Raw genomic sequence first — 18,513 nt, 5'->3', positions numbered from 1 at the left:
CACTATCTCCAAATGTAAAAAAAGGGCAATGTTTGAATTACTCTCTTTTGAACAACTGGCTCTAAAAACAAGAAGCAAGGCACATACACTCATTTGCAGAATAACACTGTATTCTCTATAAATACCTTAAAAAAGGAACTTAGTCAGAAATGAGTACTGGAAAGTCTTTTCAGTAACTGCATTTTTGTCTTGCTACACATTACAAGCAAATCCACATCTACCATGGGAGCAAAGGTAGGTGCAATATCTATGTGAACAATCAATATCTCTATTTAGAAATCTCTTGGGAATATTGAAATTTTCCAAAAATCTGCAGTACAAGTAATCATGTCCATCCAAGCTGTGGAAATGCCGTGCATTTCAGCACTATGGAAGAACTCGGTAATATCAAGAAGAGAAACCAGCAAGAGGTTGGAGTTTTCATATCTTACCTGCAGTAAGCACCTATCTCTGAAAGTGTAGCCTATCAATTTGTCCAAGTGCATCAGACACTGATGGTAGCGGACATGGTGGGTGAGGACAGGAAGCATCATGGCATGCTGAAAAAACAAATGCAATAAGCAAAAGCATTCAACTTCAGTGTACAGAGAACTCAGATGACTGAGCTAAAAATACAAACACTTCCCAATTGTTACAGCACTTAGTTTACTGTTTCAGTTTAAATGAAGAAAAAAAAAAATAAAAAAATCATCGTTTCTTGTCTTTCATTTATCAAAGCAATTAATCATATGTTTTTACCTCCACAATTCTTCCCAGACTAAAGAAATAAACACATAAACCCAGTCTTCAACTTAAGTAACTTCAGTGAGGTATAAAATATGTCAGCTCACCAGTAACAGGGAATTTCAAGAAGCTATGACTGAATACAATGCTATATGTTTGTACCTTTTCACTTAACACCCTGCTTCAGAAATGAAGAAACATCACTTCTGCTCTGCCTCATTACATTAAGGAAGAAAGACTTTACACCACTTTAGCCAGCTTTCACCAAACAACAGTAGCTACTCAATTTTCAAGCACAGTTGTGCCTTGCTTCACTTCCTTTTGAGGAAGAATTATGGGATTTTTGAAATGCTGCTGTCTGGCACATTTAATGTGCTAAAAAATATCAGAAAGGTTGCTGTTTGTCTATGAAACAAAGTGGGTTTTTTGTTGGGGAAAACATCAATAAAATTGAAAAAAACAACAACTCTCTTTTGTAACAACGGCAGTCCCCCTCACTGTGTTTCAAAGAAGGAATTCTACACTAATATTGACTTTGGATGCATCTGGGTTGAAATTGGCAATTAGCATAGTTTATCAGTAAAGTAGTATAGCAAGTATGATATCAATATCACAATTCTTGTATAAGAATGAAAAAAGAAACAGAAGAAATACAGGACTTTTATGCATGTGACCATTTGTGAACTAGTTTTTTCTAATCATTCCTATTACTGACATGACATGAATATATTCAAAATACAGGTGTATTTTAAGGGCATTAAAATCTCGGGGCTGTCACAATTAATTCAGAAAGAGGATTCTGTATGGTTAGAGGAAACAAGCGTATAAGCATTGAGAGAAGCAAGAAAACAAGCACACAAAGTAGATGATGTATAATTTACAGAATAAATGATGTTACAGATTTCTGCAGGTCACTAACAACAGAACAGCAGAAAATACAAACTGGTGAACATTACAAGATCAAAAATTAAGACTAACCAATGGCAAGACTTTCTGTTTAAGTAAAAGACCATGAAATTCCTGAGAACTGAACACAGAGTTGGAAGGCAATCACAGAATCATGTAAATTGGAAAAGACCCCTAAGATAATTGAGTCTAACTGCTAAAGTAACACTGTAAACTCCACCAACTAAAACACGTCCCCAGGATCTTTATAAATACCTTCACCAATGGTGATTTCACCACTTTCCTGGGCAACCTGTTACAATGCTTAGTCACCTTATCTACAAAGAAATTATTTCTAATATCCAGTCTTAAGCCCCCTTGGTACAACTTGCAACCATTTCCTTTTGTCCTGTCACTTGCTGCCTGGAGAATACACCATCTCCCACCTGGCTACAGCCTCTTTTCAGGCAGATATAGAGTGTGATATGGTATCTATCCCCTTGAGCCACCTTTTACCCATGCTAAACAACCCCAGCCCCCTCAGCCACTTCTCAGACTTGTGCTCCAGACCTTTCAGAAAGGCACCCTGCCCTTCTCTGGATCTGCTCCAGCACCTCAATGTCCTTCTGGCTGTGAGGGGCCCAGAACTGAATGCAGGATTCAAGGTGCAGCCTCACCAGTGTCAAGTGCAGGGGGCTCTGCTGGCCTGTTCCTGCTGGCCACACTATTGCTGATACAAGCCAGGATGCCCTTGGCCTTTTTGGCCACTTGGGCGTACACTGGCTCATGTTCAGCTGGCTGTTGACTAGGAAATCCTCACGGGTCCTTTTCTCTCCAAGGAAAAAAACAGCTAACAGCAAGAAAAAGACTCCCTGGATCTCCAAATGGCAGAGAAATATAAAACCACTCCAAGCAGAATTAGGAAGTGTAGGTGAAGTTTTATTTTGTTACCATGTCATTCATTTTGAGGTGTTTTGGGGGTAATTTGTAAGAACATCCCTTTTATCTCCATATAAACTGTGAAGATGTGTTTCCTATGTGTTCCTTCATGGAAGGAATTAATTGAGAAACACCAGAACAATCAAACTTGAAACTGTTTCACAGGACAACTCTGCTTCACTGCCTCTATGGTCCACTGTACTACACAGATTTAACATTCTTTACACTTTACCTGTGCCCCTGCATTTGAGGACTGAAATACCAAGTTTCAGACTTTTATCAGCTGTAGTGCAGTGAACAAAGAATTGACAGACCCCTGAGAGCACACTGAAAGACTTTGAGTCTTGAAGTTATATTGACAAAATGCTGCTTTCCTGGCACTAACTATTTGATTGACTGATTGATTTAATCAACGTCCATCATCTTGGATGTGGCTATTCAATGTATATGATCTATTATGTATTTATCTCTTAAGAAGAGATGTTTTTAAAATATGTATGATTTTAAATATTTTGCATGTCCTTTTCTTGCAGCAGCTAGCACAGCAAGGCAGAGACTCTCTCAAGTGCCCTCAGATACTGCTATCACCCCTCAAACAGCAGGTGCTCCTGACCTGAAGCTACTAAGGGGAAGCAGGTGAGCTGAAGTATTTTGGAATGCTTGAAATGCTGAACACTCTACAACGCTGTTGAGGGCTCACCAGCAACAATGGTGGGGGTGGAGAGGGTGGGAACAGACGTGTCATCTTCTTAGCACAGCCAGATCCTGCCACACTGTGTAAGTGCTGCCCAGCTCAGTGGCCAAGTACTGCTTGATATATGGGAAGCTTCAAGTGAGCCTGTCAGAACTCACACATTTCACACTTTTTTTGAACGTTCCACTTACCATTTTTACTCCCCTTTCAAGCAGTTCATTTCTGAGACAGCAAAGACCAGTGTCATTAAGGCTACGTGGAACTGAGAGCAAGTATAAGCTATCATGAGTGACTTAAAAGAGTTTCAATCTTCTAAACTGCAATGCTTTTAAAATCAGTAATTTTAAATCGCTGCACTTGAGCTCTGCCCCTAGAGCTGATTTATGAGTATTTAGCTTTAGTCTGCTTTAATCTGGGAAAAAGCATGCAGCAACAGCAGCAATCTTTCATTTTACAAACATACAGTTGCCTGCTCTTGGCCTCTCAAAGGAATCAAGTCAAAGGACCTTCATACTAGAACTGGCTGATTTAGATATTACAGCTGCAGATGGGCACAAAAATTGTGAAATAGCTTTATTTTTATCATTCTTTGGTGTTTCGCTGTCCTTCACTAAATTAAACAGGAATATTCAAGATATTAGGAAATGCATCACAAAAGATATTATGAGTAACACAGAATGGTTTCAAAGTGCCTAAATTGGAAATTTACACTGTTTACTTAAGCTGTAAAAATAGATACAGTTCACAGCAAGAAAATTAGGAAAGGGTTGTAATTTTCCTCAGCTATATGAGGAGATACTGTGCCACTATTCTTCTTCTACATCAGAAGCAATTGCAGAATCACAAAAAATGTTTCAGACAGAAGAAAAGCAATTTTAGTTACTAGCATTTCTCTCACTGTAAAATTTCCCCCTTTGGCCTGACCAGACATCTAAGATTACAACAGAATTTCTACCTATACCTTTGGCCTAGCAACCCCCCTAATTTATAATTCACACTGTTAAGCTAATATTAAGTTTCACGCATTTAACTCTTAAATAACATCTCCGAAACAACAGCTAAAAAAATAATGAAAGTATAAATCTAGTGTAATTATTTGGCTGTTACAACTACTCAAATTTTACTAATACAAAACTAAATAAAAATTGCACTTATTTTTGTCATATCACAAAGCTGGCGGCTGTCAGCTGTTTCAGAACAGGATCTGACAGAAACATGTTCCTTCGAGATGTCATGCATATGAAACAGAGTATCTGAAAGATATCTTTCTACTGAGGCTCAGGTGTTTTTAATCCAAACATTAGATGTGGTGGGATTTTAGGATTTTTTTATGTTCTTTCAAGTAAAAAGATATTTCTTCATGCTTCACTGTAAAACTTGGGGTGTTTTCAAAAGCTATCTAAATAAAAAAAAAAAAAATTAAAATTAAAATATCTAAAACTAAGCCAGTTGATGGATTAAGGGTTCCACACTAGACTCAACATCTGGCAAACCTCCAGCCTCAAGCTGGCCATTCCTAACCCCTCTCCCTTGCACTGATCAACCCCTGGCAGAAAATCTTAAATTACCTTTTTTCTGTGTATAAAGGGGGTGGACAAAAGATGAGAATAGTTCCCTAGATCAACAGATATTACTGAGGTATTTATTTCCATTTGGTTCCTCAGCCTAGAACAAACCCTTGCAAAGGTAAATGGCAGCTATCAAGAAAATACATCTCTCTTCAGTCACCTGGCAGACGTCAGAGCGTATCCCTGTTTTCCAGAATCCCTGGCTGCTCAACTCCACAGTCACTTCACGTCTCATTGTGTTCTTCTGACGAATTTTCTGCAGTGCTTCCTAAGCAGGGAGAGAACAGAGCTCCTGTGAAGAACTTGCTATAGCAAAGCACACCAATGCACACACCAGTGTGTTCACAATACCCATGAAAGGTTCAGTTTTGGTGAGCAGTTTCTAGGGCTGGTACAGATCTAACAACTCCCAGCCACAGACTGGCAGATGTGCTGGAATACAGTGTAGACAGAGGATTTTGGGAAATCAAGGAGAAAACAGAGGTGACTACATTTTTTTTACTACAAATGACAAAACAAACCAGTCCAACTCATACATTGATACATACATAAGTAAGAAAGATAAAGCCCTTATAATGAAAGCACTTTCTTTACCAGATGTACAAAACAACCTCTTCATTCATGTCCATCACAGAGTACTCCTGGTTTGAACCTTCAGGAGGAGCAAAACAGGCTTTGCTTTGTCATCTTGGCTACTTAGCAACAGCTCCTGTTCAGCTATGTCACTATGCCCAGTCTGGGAACAGGATCAGCATTCAGCAGTCCTGGAGACTAATGCTGATTGAAATCTACCAATTTTATTTCAACAAAAAATTTTAAAAATATGTTATACCTTGGCCACTGGCTATTTGGTGGTGTGCAAATAATTTGTCTTAAGAAACCATGAAAGGGTCAGAATCATTAAGCGATTTTGACAGTATCATTAAAAGAAAATACTTTCTGTAAAATGAAATGAAAGAAAAACAGATGAAATAAATCAGCCCTGGATTAGAATCTCTTGGTTCCAATACTATAATGCCCTGGGGTGTGCAAGCTCCCTATACAGCATGAAATAACCATAAAGACTCCCCTCAGTGCTCAGCCTACTTCAGAACACAAAGCTCTTCAAAGCCACAACTTATCCTGCCTCTCCTTCTCCTTTTCATTACAGGGCACTTGCTCAAAGCTGTCTCTTTGTAGCTCCCAGTTTGAAACCTGTGAGCATATCTGGGCAGGATCAGGCTCTGTTTTCTGATTTGCAGAGACTCACAGGTATTTCCAACAGGTGCATCTGTCCAGACACAGATTCATCAAACCTCAGACACCTCAATAAAGAGGTGTCTAGGGTAGGATGCTAGTTAGCCCTGGCTCCTTTTATATTCAATGAAGGGGATAAATGGCTTCAAAAATGCATTTCTCCCTCCACTGACTTCAAAGTGAGCCTTCAGGTCCTAATTTATGCACCTGCTGTAAATGCTCAAAGTTAGGTTAGAGGAACAAAGCCCCAGGCATGACCTTGTCACAAATAGTATCATTGTACAACCTCACAGCGGTGGATGACTGATGGCAGAGGGAACAGAGATGCTGCCAGCACTGCGCCCCTTGTGCATTGTCAAAGGTGTGTCATTGAGTTTTTCCTGAGAAAGGTGCTACAGTGTTTGCCAGACCTGGCTGTATTTCAGTCTGACGGGCTCAGGAGCACACCATAATATTTGATTCATTATCTTTAAAAGCCCATGTACCACTCAGGTATAGTCCTGCAGCTCCTTCTGAGTTACTGGCACCTCCACTGGCAAATATATAGATTATCCTCACAAAGATTCTGCTTTAGCCCTGTATGCCTCCCTCTTGGCAAACTACTTGTAAAACCCATTATCCTATAATAGAGTCTAGAAACAAAAATCAGTAGTCCACAGCAAGAGCTAAATAACAACTTCTGGCGCAAAATATGATCACCCCCTTACAAACAATCTGCTACAATTTTACAAATAAACCATCCATTAACCTCTAATGAAAATATGCCCATAAAACAATGGTCTCCTACTCGCTCTGTGTGTAGTTGTGGCAAATAAAAACCATCTCCTGTAAGTACAAATATTTCTTAACCTTTACAACTGTGGCACAGTTCAGTCACAATGTTGTGGGATTTTCTGTTTTCACTTACAAGTAAGGAAGCCAAGGGCTTATGTAGTATCAGCATAAATAAATGCTTACTAACACTCTTACTCACACAAGAGCTTACTATGCTTTGTAACAATGAAAAAAATCAGGTGCAATGTAATATATATCAAACAGTAAGTGCAACCAAAAGTAATTCCAAAAGTGCAATTTCTGAGACTTCCTCAATAAATGGGGGAAGTCTCAGGAATCGCACTCCATGATTCTCATGGGTCCTTCCCAAGTCAGGGTAGTCTATGATTTTATGAATAATTAATGTTTCTAATCAATAAATAAAAATACAAAACCACTTAATTAAATACCATCCTGTACTCAAGAAGTGAATTACTCCCCTATGTAGTCCTTACATAGGTTGTCAAATTAAGAGTGCCCAATAGACAGGCACCAGACAAATTCAAAGCTTCAGTCCAAGAGTTTATAGAAATAGATGGGTTGGTTTATGCTATATTTAGGAGTCTTTGTTTTTCTACTTTTAATTCCTAATTGGTTGAGCATTTGCACTTATGAAATGCTTATTGCTCATCACTTTGTGGGGAAAAAAACAAAAAGAGCAAAATATCTTGTCTATCATATAACAACCGGATGATTTCAAGTCAAAGATCCTAAGGAATGTCACTATACCACCTAATAAATTACTTTTTATGCACACAAGCGTGGCAGTTTTTATCTCAAAAGAGAAATGTTTAAAATTACAAGCCAGTTAAAAGTACATTTTGAAAGAAAAAGTCCTTCTCTATGCTAATTCTTGAAACCATTAATGGCAACAGCTATAAAGAAGTTATGGTTCCATAACAATAATTTCTATAATTGGGTAAAAAACTTACAGAAGTTTGACAGCTGAAAAAAGGAAAAAAAAAGCCTCACTCAATAACAAGCATGGATAAAAATAAAATCTGTGTTAATAGTCTGGAAAGAAAATATTTTGTAAAGGATTTCTGTTGTTTCCAGAAACAGGGCTACCATTCCATCTCGAATTATAATGCTCAATTATCAGTTATAGGCAGGTCCAGAATACCTCTCTTTGTGATAACTTCTGTTTATCAGCCTGTTTGACCTTGGGACTATTAGCCAGTAGGTGACGCAGCTTCACATAACTCTTCCACAGCTTTTGGTATCTGCAGGACAAAACCAGAAAATACATATTTTGGTCAATGAGCAGAAATCTGTTTGTCATTAGGAACACACCAGCTGCTAATAATGCACACAACATATACAAAGAATGTCTACAAGTACCTCTTTTACAGAAATAAAATAATTTCAAAGCATTTTCTGAGGGGTGACAGTGCCTGGGCAGCTGCTCCAGCAGGCTGGGCCAAGTAGCAGAGAGGAGGCATTAGTGTGCAGAGGTAAAGAACAGCAAAGATCAGGGCAGAGCCCAGGTCTCCCAGATACTCACCCAACCTCTGCAGGCTGAAAAGAACTGCCAGCCCCTGAACTCAATTCTGGCAGGTGAAAACTCCTTCTCCACATGGTTTACCTATCACTCACTGCAAAAGAGCAGCACCTTTCCCCAGGAAGGGTCTGTCCTTATACCAGCCCAAACGTTTCAGTGAAGCACATGAGGAAGAGCTCTGCAAGTAACGTGCAACTGTGAAAGGTGAAATCCAAGTTTTGTTCCCTATGGGCTTGTGCTGAATGGAAAGAGCAATTCAAGTTATTTCTGTGATTGGCACATACTTAAGTTTTCTGATTTTCTCCAACCATCTAGCCTTTTCTTATTTTGGTGGTGTCTAATTACACACAAACCCAAATGACATTTTCCTTGGTGGGAGTCCCTCGGTGATCTAGCACAAACTTTCATCACGTCTTTAAGAACTTAATCCATTTGAAGACAACATCCCACCATTATACTCAACTGCAACTGACCAACAGCTTCAAAAGTTACAATGGGAGGAGCAACAAAGAGAATCGTGATAGGGACCTTATGTCCTCAGGAAACAATGCTACCTTCAAAATGTAACCTCTGTATTCAGGACAACCCATAAATCAGACTTTAAATGGGAAAAAGAAAACTAGAGGCCAGAGGAAAGAAGTTTACCCAAGTTAGATTCTTCTCATATTTACATTTTAAAAGAATATCCTCCCCAGCATCAACTTAGGGCAGTGGTTTTATTAGGAAGTTTTCATGTTAGTGGCTTAGCAGTCAATAAAGCAGCAGCTCTTCTACTATTTCATAATCTTCCTAGCATCCCACATTCACAAACACATAAACAAATCTTTTTTGAAAAATTGGCATTTTTTCACTAGCTATTTCTCTGCAGCATTCTTGAGTGTATATTCTCTGCCTCTGGACATACTGGTATTTTTCAGTCTACAAACATCTGAAACAGTCAATCCATAGATTTTTCTCATGCTTCATTCACTGCACTTTTGCGATCTGCAGAATAGCACATCTATTTTCGACAAATCACCATGTGAAAAAGAAAAATGAGTTAATGAATAAATCAGCCAACACAGAAGGAACAAATGCCTTGAGGAAGTTTCAACTCAAAAACAAGAACCTGAAACTGTAATCTACAATACACATTTTTCCACCCTTTGATAAGGGTGAAACAAGCTTTGCTATTGCAATTAAGTTTGAGACTTAATAAACATATTATCGTTACAAAAAATTCTGTATTAGAACATCACAAAGAAAAGACACATTAAAGGAAAATCTCTTCTGGGTGCACATACACCAGACTTAAGCCTGACATTTATGATGCCACCACAGAGGTCTTTCACAAAAAATGCTTTGTTACATTGATAAAACAAAACATACCTACATTCTGTAAGCAGCTCTGAGGTTAAAACCCAAAACAAAATACAAACCACAAGTAAATTTTAAAGACAAAAAAAAATATAAAAGTGTGTGGGAAGAATAATTTTTGTCTCTTTATACTATTTTAAATGAAAAGTATTAGAACTTTACAAATACTAATAAATTTGGCAGCGAAGTAGAGATAATCCTTATACTTTTGCATCTTATTTCTTTTTGATGGACAAGAGAACAAAAAGATAAAGAGGTATGTTTTAAAGATAAAACTAATGATCAAAGCCAAGAAAAAACTGGTTTATTATCTGGATTAGCACTCAATACTCCCACTTCCTGACATGTTGGATTTAAAATTCTCAGCAAGCAGTTGCAAAAGAATACAACTGTCATACATGCACTTGAGTGTTTGGGCCTCAAAACTGCAGATCTGTTGAGCATTTTGCACATAAGTCATCCTCTCTACATTTTTGTTATTAGTATTGTTGCTGCTACTGTTTGTGTTTTTGTCTCATTGCTGCTTCCACTCTCAACCCGTGATCTCTGCCTTTTTGTGTCTTTCAGTGGAAGGGGAAGGAGCGGCTTGTAGTTCTCTTATTAGTGGAAGTACTAAATTGGGGAATACTATTCCTAAATCACTGCATTGAGGAAAAACACAACCTTAACTACAAAAGCACCAGAGACAGGTTTTTTACTGTCATCATGCATAAAGCAGATGTCCCAATCACTGGAAGAATTCCCTGAAATAGTCAGAGGTTAAGAAAAGAATTTGGAACAAAATCCAATCATCACTTTTGCGTCCCTTCATCAATCCACAGTGAATGAGTATTTCTTGCTCTGCCTGAATCTTCCTGATTGCCTCTCCACTCCTTCTTCACATTCCTCCCAAACTCTAACAGGATATAAAAAGCACAGAAAAGTAGCATGGGTGGAGTAGCCTCCAAGCTAGGAAGCACTATGTAGACATGATCCCTCAAAGCACAGAAAGAGATGATTAAGTAGGATATGGCAGTATGCAAGAAACAAGTATCACGAAGTAATCAAACAGAAAATGACTATATTATTCCTTATTAGATGTGAGACCTGAAGAACATCTAATTAAACAATCAAGCAGCAGCTCTGGAATAAAAACCATTACTTTTCCATATGATGTACAACAGTACTGGTTAAGTGATTACCTGAAATTTTCTCCCTGTCAGTGGCATAAAGATTCAAACAGTGGTTTGAGAAATTTAAAAACATCCATTTAGGGCTGTTTAACAAAATGACTTAAATACATCCTCTAGCTCAGAAGTCTCTACACTACAGACATTAGGAAGCTTGGGTAATTATTTCTCCTTCTCTGCCTTCCCGTTATGCTCCCACCATTGGCCTCTCAGAGAAATAATGTGGAGCTTGAGGAACCACCTCTTGCTGGACCCAGAAGAACTGTTGTCAGATTAAGAAGTTTCATACCACACATGCAAGCATGTTTACTTCAGCAGATCCTGAATTATTCCAGAGAAAAAGTTATTCCTCCTATTTTCTAATTTGCAGAAGTTTGTGTCCAATGTCGTAAGTGCTAAGCTTTACATCAGACTAAGAACATAACCAAGCCCTACTTAAGGCACAAATGACAACAGTAATGAGTTCTTGAATAAAGAAAGAAGGAAAAGCATCTTACTGAGGATCTCCAGCATAACTGAGTTGAGCAGGTCGTATCCCAAAGTGTACAATAATAGGGAAAGTAATTACATCAGGATTGAATTGTTCGCGGTCTAGTTGATCAATACGAACTGAGCTGGGTTTCTAGGAGAAAAAAAACAAAGTGCAACTAAATTGACAACAGCTCCATGGAAAATTTACTGCCTCATGCCCACACTATCCAGGAAACACAAAGCAACAACATTCCAAACTTAATAAGACGTACAATAAAGTCATCATTAATACTATTATAAACATTTGGCAACAACAATAACTGAAACAAAATTAACCGACCTAACACACTCAAAGAAAATAAAAAAAGGCCTTTTAATTTTAAACATCTGAAAATTTACTTTGACTATTTCCAAGAACTTAAAACACCTTTCTCTGGTCAAGCATCACATCAGAAATAAAAATAAGGATTAGCATTCTGGCATCCCAGAATCCATGTGCCTGAGCAGTTTGCCAAGATCAGGTTGCCTCTCTAATTTTAGTTCATGATTTCCCAAAGCAAATGAAGGCATTATTAGATCCATTCAATCACACTGACTAACAGCATCAAAAAAAATCTGTCACGCTACTCTCAGCAAAGGCTCCTAGGCTGATGTGTACAAGGAGGAATACAGTCTTGTATAATGAGGAGACTTTTGCCCTTTTTACAGTTCAAAATAGAAGCTCTTTTTATTGTTAAAAAGGACAGTGCCAAAGAAGGCAACTTTTGCTTCAGCTCTATAAATGCAGAGAGTAAGTAATTGCACATCACTGTAGCAGACATGCTGCTCACAGAGCTTTTGATCACTTACCCAGCATATTTAAAAACTCAGCTGAAGGTGCACAGTTTGTCTCCAAGTAAACAACTTCTCCATTACCTGTCAAGCTGCTTTGTAACATGCCTGCTTACTCCCCACTTTGCAATCAGCTGGATGAGGCCAATATATTTTGCTTGTCTTAGGTTTCAGAAAAAGGGCATTACTTCTAGTTACTTGCATTTCAGAACATCTCATTTAGCACTGTAAAGTTGCCCTTAAAGATGAGTTTCAGTGTTACATAAACAGCTCCCACCATTTTCTTCACAAAATAATAAAATCTGTGTCAAAGAACAAAGCATTTACCCTCCAAACCACCTTGGTAGAACTGTTCACAGGAATAATTTTCTGCATGGATAAGCAAGCCAATTCTATATATGGCCACAATTTCAATCTATTCTAGAAAAACAAAAACTTACTTAAAAGCTTGACTTTCAGATACAGAAATATTTTCCAAGGGAAAAATTCTTATCAGCTTCCCTTTAGACAAGATGACTGAACATAAAGTTCCATCTCCCCAGCCAAAAAAAAAAAATAGTGGAAAAAAATATTAAGGTTAATTAAGAGTTAACTTATTTAAATTAGTTAAATTTTTTTAATTAGTTAGTTAAAGCTGCTGGTGTCACAGGAAAAAAAAAAAGAAAAAAAAAAGAGAGAGACAGAAAAAGTCTTCCCCACAGCACTTCTTATGAAAAAGGATTAGAACAAAAAAAGCCCTAAGAAAATAATGGGCAAGATTTATAGCAGAGTGAATGCTGTTCCCTAAAGAAGAGCTTAAAGTCCTGATTTTTAAGGATGAAATAAAGTTTATTTTTTGAGGGATCATTCATTGTTTTTTGGGGGATTGCACAAAACCAGCTTGAGAAGTTATCTTCTTGTAAGTTGTTGGTTCTCCCCACTTTTAATATTAAATTGAGGAACTTCTCTCATCTCTGTATCCCTTAAAAAAGCAGCTTTGATACACCAATCCTTTGAGAACCATGTCAGCAAAATATAATTAACAGAATATTAAACAATAACTCTACTCAATATATCAATTTTTTTTCAATACATTAAAAAAAAAATACAGACACATTTTAGATACTTAAAGAGAGGCAATGAGATACTCAAAAGTGTCCTACAGTAAGCATATAGCAGGGTCTGTGTTAAATGTGTGACCTCAAGACCACTCAAAACCAGACTCCATTTCTTGGACACTGCCTTGCATTTTGTCACTCAGTTACACAGGTGGTCACAGACGGCTGATAGCAACCAGGACAAAACAACTTCTCCAAGACTTAATCACAGCTGCTCCCTCACTGACAGTTATGAGAGGGGTGTAGCTGGGTTATGCTTTTTTATTTCACCGTGAACACCAGCCTCCTCTCCAGTGCCCTTTCCGAAGGTTAAATGAACAAACAGCAACGTAAGAAACATCGAATCTAAATTGTGCACCAGCAGACAGGATGCAAGCAAATTAGATGTTATTCTTCCAGAGCTTATCCCTGTGCTCTTTTAAAAAAGTGCTTTGATAGACTATCCAATAATCACGACCTTGCCTTTAAAGTCACATCAAAATCAGAGAAATTCTAACGGAACAGAGGCCTGTTATTTTTGTTTCCTACTTCAAATCTCATCAACCAAGGCTCTGCTAACATTAGAACATAACATGAAATAGCATGCAGATGTAGTACAGAAGTATGTTAATATCTATCTATCTATGTAGTAGTAGTGAGAAAACCATCAATATTTTAGGAAGTGTCAAGTATGAAAGATGACTAAAATTTGTGAACTTCTAACTCTATTCCAACACAAAGTTTCATTGAACTAATGAAACCCCAAGAATAAGTGAAAAAATTTTAAATAATGATGAACTATTGTTAGTTAAGTGGGATTTATATCCTATTGAAGTTTTTCACATATATTGCATATATAAACACCTTATACTGAAAAAAAATTAAATAAAACACACACATAAAACCTATATTTGATCACAAGAGGAATTATTACTTCTGAAGAGACACTGTGCAACAAAACAGATTTTAGTGGTTTTACTTCATTGCATCAAGTGGATATAATTCAATTGAAGATGTGTCATTTTCTAAAACAGCTTCATATTGTCTCTCCAACAGAACTGTTTTATCTTTTAATGTTGTAAAATGCATAGGCAATAGTTTCATACTCTGTTTTTCACTTACATTCATAATCAGTACAATATGCTGCAATGTACAGGAAAAATCCACAAACTAAGAAGAATGTCATTGCAATCTTGAGAGGAAAAAACATGTTCTAATGATGCCATTGTAACATGACATTTCAAAGCGCTACAGATTTCTTTTATGCTTACATATTTTGATGTCCACACATCTCTAAAACACTGTCTTGTAGAATATAAAGTTAATGCCAGTAAAAAATCACACAAGATCTCAGAATTAACACTACAGCTCACAAATCCCACTGCTTTGTACGTACAGACTTTTAGAGTTCTGTGACACAAGGAAGGAACATATATGTGTTCCCTCATGCAAAACAAAAAAGCGAGTTTTTAGCTAGCTGAAATCAACATATCTTTTGAAAAATAACTGAAGTTACATCAGTGTATAGCATTCAGATGCTGACAACTTGTGGACCAGCATGTACTTTGTATTACAGAAACCATAAGCAAGTTAAGGCTGTTCAGGTTTTCTAACGATTTCTGTTATGGGATTCTGGTTTAGCAATCATTTAAAGCAGCTGAAGTGGAATTTTCCATAGTGAGAGTTCACATGTATTTTTGTATTTCATGTTCCCAGAAACAGACTTTCTTGTTGTTTCAAAAGTTTTACTTCACTCAGAGTGAAATCAAGGGGAAAATTGTCTGTCCCAAGCTATTATCAGCTTATTAAGTAGTTTACTAATATTATTCTGCCATACTTAAAAATATGAACTGGAAATATATATTTAGCATGTCACCCTGGCTGCAGTTGGGGGACAGTAGAAAAACTAGATTCTTTCTTAGGCATAGCACTATACCAAATTACACTTTTTCTTCAGAAACTAAGAATTTGAGCTATGAGCAAAAGAGGAAAATGAAGTCAGAAAAAGAAAGGTATTACTGAGAAAGCTGCATGTGAGTCTCAAATATTAGGTCCAAAATATGCCTCTAGTACTAAGATACTCTTGTGATACTGACCAAATTATACAAATACAACCCTGCAATTTTTAGTGGACATTCATCTATATTTGTGACCCACACTTCTTAAAAGGGAAAGGCCAAATAATGGGCTGAAGTCACAACCACACCAGAGTTGAAAGGAGCAGTGTTCAGAGAACATATGCTTTAAAATATCAATTGTTTCAAAAATAATAAGGCCACAGGGGTTTCAAACTAGACACTGAAAATTAATACATGCATTAATTAATGTACACAAAATTTCTCAGTGTGAGTGAGAGCAACACAGAAACAATGTGGAAAAGACTACATAGGCAGAAAACACCTTTTCCATATTCAAGTCAGTGTCAAAACAGCACACATTAAACAGAACTATCAATAGGGGGTCAAAAGAGGAAGAGGAAAGTAAATAGCAAATAGTTACTAATTCTCTGGTTCTGTGTCTGGGAAAGAGAATGAGATCATGCACATAAAGACTGAGAAAACAGCAAAGTTTTACATACAAAAACTATAGCTGCTCCTTTTAACATGCACATTGAAACAGGGCCCATCTCAAAATACACCTTTCAGTACTGAGATGCAGCAGCAGAGGGGACAATTCAGGGTTGGAACCAGTCAATAAACTGTTCCTACTCCAATCTGCAAATGTCACTGGTCACCTCTTCCTATTTTAATTTAGCCTGTAACAAGTTCTCTGAAAGAAGAAGACATGTATGTATCACTGAATTGTTAAAAAAAACCAAAAAAAATTATTCATTTATTCTACCATGCCAGGGCTGGTAACGATCATCCCTTTGCATTCTTCTGCATATTTCTGCCATTCCAGTTCTTCCCACTGAAGCATGTTGGCAATCTCCTCTTCAGGCACCAGAGCTTTACTGCATCGTAACAAGTAGAGAAGAATCTGATGCATTGAGAGTACTTCTTTCCCTCCATCTTAAAACCATAAATAAAAAAAACAACAGATTTCAGAGATTCATTCCTAAAACATGAGCATAAGAGAAAATATGGAGAACACAAACTATATGTATGAGCAAAATAAAATGCAAAATGGTTAAGTCATTTGACAAATATGAAGGCAAATGTTTTACTGATGAATACTGCACATGCATGAACACTGCTAAACTGAAACAGTAGCAGTAATAGTGGTGAGAGTAACAGTTCCATTGTACTGTAAATGTGAAGTTTCTAACTTGCCTGAATAAACTCTTAAATGAGTAAAGCAGAATAACTAGTTATGTTGTCCAGTTATATCTTCCTTTTCACAATTTTATCATTCTTTTCACAACAGCAGTTAAAAAGCCTTTAGGTGTTATGTGGCTCTTTTTAAGAAGACTCAAAATTTTACAGGATAGTTCTGGATGAATGTAGTATGCTATCCCTGCACTTTAAACTCATCTGTAGTGCTTGCATGCTGTAAATGCAGTAATGAAGACTAAGAGTCCCATGCTGTCTTCTGTCACTAAATGAATCCAGGGCATGTGAAAATTACTAAATACCTCTGAGACCCCAGGAAAAATGCACAGCAAAGGCTGCTTATAACAAAAGAAGACACTGAATTCTGACTGGCTTCAGGTAGCCAGCTATAGATGAGGATATACAAACAGGAAAGGTGAGTGATGTCCTGATAGATCACCACTCACTGATCACTGACTATTCAAATTCAGTATGTCTGCTCATGTAAGTAGAAAGTCACTGCATGCTCCCACAATGCTGTGACATACATCTAACTCCCTCCTTTAATAACAGTGTTAATTTGCAGGTATAGAGGAATCGTCAAGTTTCAGCCCCAAAGAACACAAACGCTGATTTCCCTCTCTCAGGGAGCAGAAAGAATCTGGTGTCCAGCCACTGAGTATGTTCTCTCTCTCACTACACCCACAAAAGAGAAATGGTGACAAACCAGAAGTAAAACATTAGAGCAATATGGGGCATGACACCACAGGCACAGTGGAAAAGCCTTGCAGAGCTGCTGCCCAACAGCAGCACCGTATAAAATTATGTCCTCTACAAGATATGTGAGGAACCAAGCCCTTCTCTTACTTCTGCTGGGATTACAGCACTACTGCACAGAAATGATGACAGGCAATGGTGTAACTTGGCCTCTCAGAACAACTAACTCACTCAGTCACCAAGATGGAATCTCAGCTGGGGAAAATATACCCCAAACCTCACTGGAAACAGAAAATACTTCTAAATAGCTATAGGGACAGGTTTTTAAATGTGCAAAGTTTTCATTCAAATTAAGGGGGGACTCCACTTACAAGTCTGCTCTTTGTCAACAACTGGATTATACTCTTACACAAGAGGTAGCCCACACGCACCAATCACTAAAATGTAAGTGTATCCTTATCCACTGAAGGTTATGGACAGGTTGCTATAGACACCTGTGCTAAATTAAAGTCAGAGACCACTTCTAAATCAGAATATGCAGTACTTGGGACCTCAGATGTGTTTTTTCTAGCCTTCTACTCTCTGAATATATTTATCAGCATAAAAACCTATGAAAATGAATACAATACAGCAACTGTTCTGCATGCTATGCATCTCAGTAAACCTAATATGACTAGCTCAGAGCTACCCCAAGGCCTGTCTCTAAGTAAATCCACATAGAAAACCTGACATCCCAAACTTCATTACTTTTAGACAATGTTAGGAAAGTAAGAAAGAAAAAGTAGAAGGGATGGGAAATCAGCAATTCATTTCCATCTTTAAAAAGACAGCTGATGGATGTGTGCAGATCTGATGCACCAACATCTTCTTTGATTACACATAAGAAGCATTCTGCAAACATACCTGAAGGAAATACATTTCCACTCTCTGTAAATTAAAAATCTTCAAGAATACATCAAAAAATAATCAATAAAAAATGAAAGCTTGATTAAAAAAAAACCTGTCAAAAAGATGCTAAAAGGTAACTATATATGCAGAAGTATCAGGAAAAAGACATTTTTAAAAAAGAGTTAGAAGGCTGGGGACCTTAAAGAAGAAGCAGCACCCAGGAATACATATTATAGAGACTTCTCTCCCTATCAGTAAACAACCCAACAGCACAGAAAGAGCTGACTTCTAAACTAAAATTAAAAATAAAAAAAAATCAGAATATAAAAACCCTGAACAAAAAAGCACCCTCAAGCTACACAAACTAGGCAGGACAGACTTGTTCTCATTTTCTG

General features: G+C 37.4%; 1 protein-coding gene across 5 annotated transcripts in view; it reads right to left on the bottom strand.

Moving 5' to 3' along the window:
- The window catches only part of DROSHA (drosha ribonuclease III), a 73,858-nt gene that overhangs the window by 32,206 nt on the left and 23,139 nt on the right, over positions 1–18,513 (bottom strand). For all 5 annotated transcript variants that reach the window (XM_015618059.2, XM_015618057.1, XM_015618062.1 and 2 more), the window contains 5 exons: positions 16,104–16,273; positions 11,382–11,506; positions 7,982–8,081; positions 4,970–5,077; positions 432–539 (listed from right to left, as the gene is read on the bottom strand). In XM_015618059.2, the coding sequence (XP_015473545.1) occupies positions 432–539; positions 4,970–5,077; positions 7,982–8,081; positions 11,382–11,506; positions 16,104–16,273 (611 nt within the window). The remainder of the gene's footprint in view (positions 1–431; positions 540–4,969; positions 5,078–7,981; positions 8,082–11,381; positions 11,507–16,103; positions 16,274–18,513) is intronic.

This window comes from Parus major, chromosome 2, assembly GCF_001522545.3.
Source record: "Parus major isolate Abel chromosome 2, Parus_major1.1, whole genome shotgun sequence".
NCBI lineage: Eukaryota > Metazoa > Chordata > Aves > Passeriformes > Paridae > Parus > Parus major.
Note: the sequence above shows the minus strand (reverse complement) of the source record. Positions and strands in the feature narration are given on the sequence as shown.